At 62.9% G+C, this 7,898-nt stretch overlaps 1 protein-coding gene across 1 annotated transcript; it reads right to left on the bottom strand.

Moving 5' to 3' along the window:
- Positions 1-2,340: 2,340 nt before the first annotated feature.
- Positions 2,341-6,282, bottom strand: LOC135405051 (maestro heat-like repeat-containing protein family member 6). The gene is made up of 12 exons (XM_064639770.1): positions 6,248-6,282; positions 5,831-5,978; positions 5,392-5,585; positions 5,166-5,303; positions 4,780-4,894; positions 4,471-4,608; positions 4,084-4,347; positions 3,801-3,950; positions 3,541-3,642; positions 3,051-3,153; positions 2,722-2,778; positions 2,341-2,572 (listed from the first exon to the last, which is right to left on the bottom strand). Exons 2-12 carry the CDS (start codon positions 5,963-5,965, stop codon positions 2,466-2,468), a joined length of 1,503 nt encoding a protein of 500 aa, XP_064495840.1. The 5' UTR covers positions 5,966-5,978; positions 6,248-6,282; the 3' UTR covers positions 2,341-2,465.
- Between the last annotated feature and the right edge of the window lie 1,616 nt (positions 6,283-7,898).

The following is a 7,898-nucleotide window of genomic DNA, read 5'->3' on the forward strand; positions in this document are numbered from 1 at the left end:
GGGACTTCTCTGCCAGAGGGCAGCCAAAGCCAAGGGGCACTGAGGTCTGCCCTCTTGCAGGTGGCTGTTGGGAGCGGCAGCTGGAGCAATTGGTGGCAAGACTTGGCATCTGTCAGAAGGCAAAAGCTGTTGCTCCTTCCTGGCATGATTTTTGGGTGGAAGTGATTAGCAGCAGCACAAAACCATTATCAGCTGCTGAGTTTCAGAGGACAAGTAGATTGGACAGAGAGACTCTGAAGCTTCCTTGTGCTCTTTTTGCTTGTTTTCTTATTTTCTGGAAAAAAAAAAACACCCCAGTCTCTCATGTTCAACATTCCAGTGTCTGTGTGCTCAGCTGTGGCCAGCAGCTGATGTCCAGTCCATTGGGGAAGTGCAGGGGACAGGGAGAAGTCTGTTCTGTGTCTCCCTTGAAGGTGCCACCCACCTGAAAGAGCAGCCAAGAGAAGTGCTGGAAGCAGAGACATTCTGCCAGTTTCTGCTCTCAGGTGGACACAGGGCCCACTTGTTGCCAGGCGTCCAGGAGATTGGATCCGGGAACAAGGCAGGGCCATGCACTGGTAGGGAATGGGCTCCAGCAGGACCAAAGGAGGAACATCCAGCAGCAAAGTGTGAGCTGGTGAACTGGGCCATCTCTTCAGCAGACACCACAGTGCTTACTTCCCTCCATCCCTGAAGCTCCACCACACCAGGCCCTGCTTTGCTTCAGCTTCTGCTGCTTCTTCCTTTGTTGCCCTCAAGTGCTGGATGTAGAGCTTAGAAGCCCATGGCCGTGTTTTGAAGGTGCCTGCGTGGAGGAGAGGTTGAACAGCTGCAGCCCGAGGCTGGTGTCCCAGCAGAGTGTCTAAGGATGGCACCAGTGGTGCTGGCTGGGGACAGCTGAGTGTGGAAGGTGTGTCCAGCCTCAAGCAGGGCCACTGAAGTCAGTCAGGATGTCAGGCTGCAGCTCAAGCTGCCAAGGGTTGCTGTGAGGCTGAGGAGTCACTGGAAAGCTGTGGTGGCCACTTGCCCTGAAGCCTTATGCCAAAGCGGGTGCAACTGTGCCCACAGTCTGCCCACTTTTGGTGTCCTGGCGGGTGTGGGTGCCTGGGTGAGGAGGCCCAGGCGTTGTGGGTGCTGCTGCTCCTGGGCAGCCTTTGGTGCTGTTGTCTGTGGCGCGGAGCTGCTTGGGCAGCAGCGAGTGCGCAGCCCTGCCCGAGGAGCCCAGCGCCCTGCCCGTGGTGGCAGCAGCTCTGTGGGCCCAGAGCTCTGGCTCAGGGGCGTGTCAGCCACAGCCCTGTGGCCTGGGCAGCCACGGGGGCCCGGGCTGGCCGCCAACCCTGCCTGTGCCACTGCCCCTCGCCGGCAGCACCCGGCGGGCGTGCCCTGGCAGGGCCCCCTTGCCGTCCTTGTCCCCAGCCAGGCCAGCCTGGCCCCCTTGGGGGTGTGCCCTCCCTGCTGCTGAGGCCTGGCCTCCAGGGCTTCTGCCACAGGGCTGGGAGAGGCCTCAGGAAAGCACGAGAGCAGCCAGCTGGCAGGGAAGGAGGTGGCTGCCTGGGGGCTGCTTATGGCCTCTGCCCCTCCAAGTCCTGGGGGCTTTTCCCTCCACCCTGCCCCTCGGGGACTGCGCCCAGTCTGTCCCCTCGCAGCCTTCTGCCACCCACCCCCTCCCAGATTCCCCTCAAGGCTTCCTGCTCCCTTGTCCCATCAGGGCCTCCACAGCACCTTAGCCCTTCCTGACCTCCCAGTGCCCCCTCCCCTGCGGGTCTCCCCCAGCCCCGCCAACCTGCCCGACAGCGGCGCAGCCCTGAAGGAGCTCCAGAGGAGCTGCTCCAGAGGCACTTGGGAGCCCGGAGCAATCCAGCCAGTAACACACTGGCAGGACACAGACGCTGCTTCCTGGCTGGGGAGGGCTTGTGGTCATCTCCAAGGACAAGGTGCTCAGGGTTCCCCACAGCTCCAGCCTCTTCCCCTCCATTTTGCTGGAAACGCTGAGGCTCCAGCAGAGCCACCAAAGGCCAAGGGGCTTCTGCCCACTTTTGCTGGCACGCTGCACAGCGGGGCAAGTGTTGCTGAGCACAGGGAGCTATTTTCCCCTTTTCCCCAAGGCCCTGTGCACACTGGGCACTTAAAAATAGCTCCTGGGCCTCTGTGCGTGATAACATGTTGGTCATGTTCCCATGCTGGGCTCAAAGGAGGTGCTTGCAGGGAAGAGGCTCAGGCCTCCCCACAGGCTCAGGTGGCCCCAGGAGATGGAGCTTCCTGCATCAGTTCTCCACAGAGCTGCAGCAGCACAGGCAGACACTGCCCTGCGGAAAAGGCCGGGTCTGCCATGCTCTGCACAGCCAGTCTTGGAGCTGCTGGAATCTGTAGTAGGGAGCCATCTGTACAGCTCTCAGCACGTAGCAGTGTTGAATTGCCAGGCCTGCCATGGCGAGTCTGATGTCTTCTGTCACACCTCTACGGGTTGGAAGAGGCAGCAACAGAGACTACCAGAATGAGAAGAATGAAGTCCTCCGTACAGCTCTGATGATGTGGAGCGTTTGATGGGCCAGGTCTGAGATGGCAGGGCTGTCATCAGTGATGTCTTGAAGGGCTGAAAGAGAAAGGAAGAGAGCCAAGGTGAGAGGCCAGGGGTGTGGGGACGTGAGGAGCCCCTCCTGCCAGGGCCATCCCAGCCAGCTCTTGCCATGGGCAGGAGGGAGCAGGGCCCAAGGGGATCAGCTGGAGGGTGCCCTCGCTCACCTTGGCAGATGAGCTGCAGCTCTGGCTGCTCCTGCTTCATGGACCTGGCGGCGATCCCTGGGAACACAGAGCCTGTCAGGCCCCAGAGGCACAGGTCCCCCGCAGCGGCGCTGCCAGCCCGGCCACACGGCCTCCTGCCCTGGCAGGGCTGAGCCCGGGGCCTTCCCGCATGGGGATGCCCCAGGGCTGGGCTGGCACAGGGCGGCAGCAGGCGCTCGGGGCCACTCGGGGCTCCACATGCCCTGGGCCGCATCCTGCTGCCGCTGCAGCAGCCGGGGCTGGGGCCAAGCTGCAGCGGGGTGGGGAGGGACCCCGGCCTTGTGGCTCACCCAGAAACTTGATGGCCAGCTTTCGCAGGGGCTCCTCTGGGCTCTCCAGGAACGGCAGGGCCTGGCGCACGTACTGGCCCACTCGGCTCCTGTCCTTTTCCAGCTGCAAAGAGCGCCAGGGCATGGAGGGAAGGCTGGGCTCAGGCTCTGCCCCTTGGCCGGGCGCTCCCTGCCCCCAGCACGGGGCTCCCCTGCCCACAGAGCCCTGAGGCCTGGCCAGCAGCTGCTGGGGCCAGGCTTTGGGGGGAGCAGAGGGCTGGGTGCTCCCGGGGAGCCGTGGGGCGGCCCTGCCCCACAGCCCAGCTGGGCTGGGGTTCCATGGCAGCCTGGCTGCGGGGGCAAGGGAGCCTGGAAAAGAGCCCGCACGCCCCAGGGAAGGGAGCAGTGTGTGGGGCACAGGCTGGTGTCTGTGGGTGCAGCAGTGGACACAGGCACCCTGCCAGCCCCACACATTGGGCATCAGGGGCTGGGGCTTTGGGGCCGTCCTTACCAGGCACTCGGGAAACCTCCATGGCTGCTCCATGGTCACCAAGTGCTCAAGATCTCTCCACTTCAGGAACCTGGCTGCACCAAACAGTGCTCTCCGAGAGGCCTGCACAGCAACAGAGAGCGGGCCATGGCACCGCAGCCCAGGGCACAGCACCCACATCCCTGCACCAAGGCCAGGAGGAGGCTGCAGGCGACCATGGGCCAGGGCAGGAGGCACAGCAGCCTCCTGCCATGGGGACACCAGAGCCCATGAGTCCTCACCTCTGCCACACGCCGGTTCTCATTGTGCCAGTTGAAGTAGAATGGCACCAGACTCAGGTACACGTGTGGCTTTAGGCTCTTGCTCCTCTCTGTCGCCTCCATCAGCTCCTGGAAGAGGAGCATGGAGAGCTGCTGCAGCTGGCTGTGCTCCTGGTGCAAAGGAAGAGGAAAAGACCTCAGCACTGGCTTCTCCAGGCCCACCGGGGCACAGGCCTGAAAAGACATTGGGCCCAAAGTTTCCTGGCAGTACTCAGTGCCCACGATGAGGGGCACAGAGCCTTACGTTGTCAAAGAGTGGCCGCAGCACCTCAAGCAACTTCAGGGCAGTAGGGGTGGATATTTTGATGATTTTCAAGCCCAGCACATTGATGAACGCAGAGAGAGTCATCTGAACTGCGTCTGTGTCTGCATCCTGCAGTAGCTCCAGGAGGCTTTCATTCAGGCTCCAGATGCTCTTAGCCTGTGTGGAACACAATGCTGTGGTGCAGCCCCACGCTGCTGCCGCGGGGCCCAGAGGCCAAAGGTGCGTCCCAAAGGAGTCGGGCAGCTGAACGGGGAGGAGGAGAGCTGGGAGCAGCTGCCACAGCTACCAAAGGCCAGCCAAGACCAAGCTACTGCCTTGCACAGCCGCACGCTGCCGGCCCAGCTTCAGCCCCTGCCCCCTGCTCACCATTGAGGGAGCCTTGCTGAGCACCACCAGGCCTCGGAGCGCCAGGCGACGCCTCTCCGGGCACTGACTGCGCAGGTGCCTGGAAATAATCTGCAGGACGCTGGGCCCATATTGTCTGGGGGTCAGGCAGTGCAGGACCTGAAAGGCAGGGAGCAGTGACGGGGTGCCCGGCTGGCAGGAGCCCGGACCCGCCCGGGGCTGGGCCCAGGCAGCAGCACAGGGTGCAGGCACCGTCCCGGGCGGCTGCGGCTGTGAGAGGGCAGAGAGGGGGAGGCAGCTGGGCCAGGCAGCGCTCGTCATCAGGCTCACCTCCACCAGGAATGCCAGGGCAGGCAGTTCCCACAGGGGCTCTCCCCTGCTGAGCCGCGGGAGCAGGCTGACAGCGATGCGGCGACCGAAGGAGCGGGAGACACGGCACAGCTCCCTGCAAGGGGGAATAAAGGTGCCAGAGACCCTGAGCCAGGTGGGCAAAGCTCTCCTGGGACTGACTCACACAGGCCTGGTCTTTGACCACCAGCCCAGGAGAGGACGTGGGCACTTTGGGAGGTGGCTCCTCTGCCTTTTCCACTCTGCTCAGCCATCCCTGGCTGCCAAGGCCCTCTCGCCCAGCAGCACAGGCACTGTGAGGGGTGGCCTGTGCACAGGGCAGAAATGACCTGTGGGGGTGTGGGGCAGTGGGGAGAAAGGGCTCTCACCTGGCCAGCAGACCCACTGCATAGTGGTGGGTGTCAGCCTTGAGGAGCATGTCCCAGCCACACTTGCGACCGATCGCCATCAACACGTCCTCATCCAGCAGCTGGCGCAGCAGGGCTTTAACGGTCTGCACTGCAAACCTGTGTGCAGAGCACAGCCCAGGTCAGGCACAGAGCCCTGGCCCCAGCCCCGAGGGCGTGGCAGGGAGAGGGGACTGGGATGGAGCACCTGTTGGGGTTGGGGGGAAGGCTGCGCTGCTCCCGGCATCGCCTCCAGAAGGTCTCGACCTCCTCTGACATCTCCTCTGTGCTGATGAAAACTTGGAAGAGCAGAGTCAGAAGGAGGCGCGGGAAATTGTCCTTCACTCCCCCTGGGCACCAGGAGTGGGACAGCTGGAGGATCTCCCAGAGTGCCACAGTTGCCTGCCAAAGACAAAGCACCCAGAGACAGCTCTCAGGGCCCAGATGTCCATGTGGCAGGGCCCAAGCGTGGCAGGGACAGGCCAGAGGAGACACAGGGGGATCCCCCAGCCTGGTGTCCCTGAACCTGCCCCTAAGCCAGGCTTGCAGCCCAGTGCCTGGGGCAGGGAGAAGCAGTGGTGAGGGAGGATGGAAAGGCGTCCCAGAGGCAACCTGGGGGTGAGCAGAGGCCAGCTCAAGAAACTCACAGCCAGGGCAAAGACATCCCTCTCATCCCCATCAGAGGTGCGTCTCCTGTGCGCTGGCCAGTATTCCAGCACAGGGAAGAGGATCTGCAGCACCGGCTCCTTAGTCCATCTGGAGGAGATGAGTGTCTTCCACATGGTGCGAGCAGCTCTGTGGAGTCACAACTCTGGCTCAGGGGGGTCTGGGACACAGCTCTGTGGCCTGGGCAACTGCGGGGCCCAGGTGACAGAGCCACGGTGCCTTGTGGGACAGGGAGGCAGGCTGGCCTCAGGATTGGAGGCTGACATGCCAAAGCTGGCAAAGAGAGGAGCTGAAGTGTCCTGGAAGTCTCCATGTCTCTGGCACACCATTTGGGACAGGCTGTCCAGGGGGATGGGGTCTAAAGGCAGGTGAGCCTTCAAGGCAGGTGGGCCGCATACCTGTCACAGGCTGGGGCAGAGCGCAGCAGGGTCACTGCGACATCCGTGGGGTGTGCCTTGGTCAGCAGGACCAGAGTCTTGTCCAGCCTGTGCTCATCAGACACATTGGACGTGAGCCACTGGTGGATGCACCTGACTATGGCCGGCACCTGGAGGGGACATGGGGGACAGTTGGAGAGCTGCCAGAGCCAGTAACTTGCCCAGCTTCCCCCAAGAAGTGCTCCCCTTGCCACCACACTCTGCTGGTCTCAAAGGCTGAGGGGGCCCAACGCAGCCGGCGTGAGGGGCCACAGCATCCCTGGGGGACTGGAGCCCTGGCCACAGGCTGCTTACTTGCTTTGCTTTGTAGACTCCGTTCTCCACAAGCATATCCAGCAGGGCAGCGCTGGTCTGGGCATTGAAGAGGTCCGAGTTTGCCGTGGCCCCAGTGGCCATGAAAGTGGCCTCTTCATGCCAAATGCACCAGATAAATCTGCAAACCAGCTACAGGAGAAAGGCAAGGAAGAGAGAGGGATGTCTCCTGGAGGGCTGCGACAGCGGTGCTGGGCTGAGCAGTGAGAGCAGGCCCAGCCCAGGCAGGGATGGCTGCAGGTACCTGTGCTGCCCTGCGGAAGCGGCCACGGGCACGGAGCTGCTCTTCTGTCCGCTCCTGGCCTGCATCTGGCAAAGAGCGAGCGTGCTCAGAGCTGAGGGTGTGTGGGAGAGGCCGGAGAACACAGCCCAGGCCTGGGCTCCAGGAGCAGGCAGGGCCAGCCCCGGGATGCCCAGTGGATGGAGCACGGCTGCCAGGAGATCAGCCCCGGCCCCTCTGCCCCCCTCCCTTTCCCTGGGCATGTCCAGAGGGGATGGGCAGGATGAGGCCAAGGGGGCTGCAGCCACCAGCCCTGTGGCCCAGCTCCAGCACTCACCCTCCTGCGGGGGCTGCACCTGCTGCACCTCTTCAGGCTGCTGTGCTGGAGCAGCCCTAGGGCTTTCCTCCTTTTCCTCCTCCTTCACCCAGGTCAGCTTGGGCACCGTGGGGGGTCTCTGCTGCATGTCTCCGTCTGGTGTTATGGCTACCTGCAGCAGAGATGCCATGGAAAAGCTTTGGCTCCCCAAGTCCTGCAGTCGTGCCTTGAAGGCAGCTGCAAGAGAGAAGCCTGGGAAATGCCTCGCCTCATCCAGTCCCACTGTCTGGCCTCAAGGGCACCTGCCCCAGGGACTGGAGATGCCTTGAGCAGCCTGGAGGATGCACAGGGGAGAGGTGGAGAGCTGCCAGAGTGAGCAACTTGCCCAGCTTCCCCCGAGAAATGCTTCCCTTCCCAGCACACTGTGCCAGCCTCAAAGGCTAAGGGGGCCCAGCGCACCCAGCTTGGGGGGCCACAGGCTGCTTACTTCAGCAGAGACAGCTCTCTCCTCAAGAAACTCCAGGCTGGGGGTATCGGCCAGGCGCTCAACAGGCGCGGCGTCAGTGCTCGCCACGCCCTCCGCCGTTGTGGCGTCGACCTCCTCTGTGAGACCAGGCAGCACAGAGTCACAGTGTGACACATCGTCGGTGGACGTGGTGTCCCAGTGGGTTGTTTGATCACTGGTTGCGGTGTCACACTTTGCTGGGACAGCAGTCGACGCGGTGCTGACATCAGGATTTGTCAGCTGGGTCGGGATGGTGTCA

This window comes from Pseudopipra pipra, chromosome W (genome assembly GCF_036250125.1).
Source record: "Pseudopipra pipra isolate bDixPip1 chromosome W, bDixPip1.hap1, whole genome shotgun sequence".
NCBI lineage: Eukaryota > Metazoa > Chordata > Aves > Passeriformes > Pipridae > Pseudopipra > Pseudopipra pipra.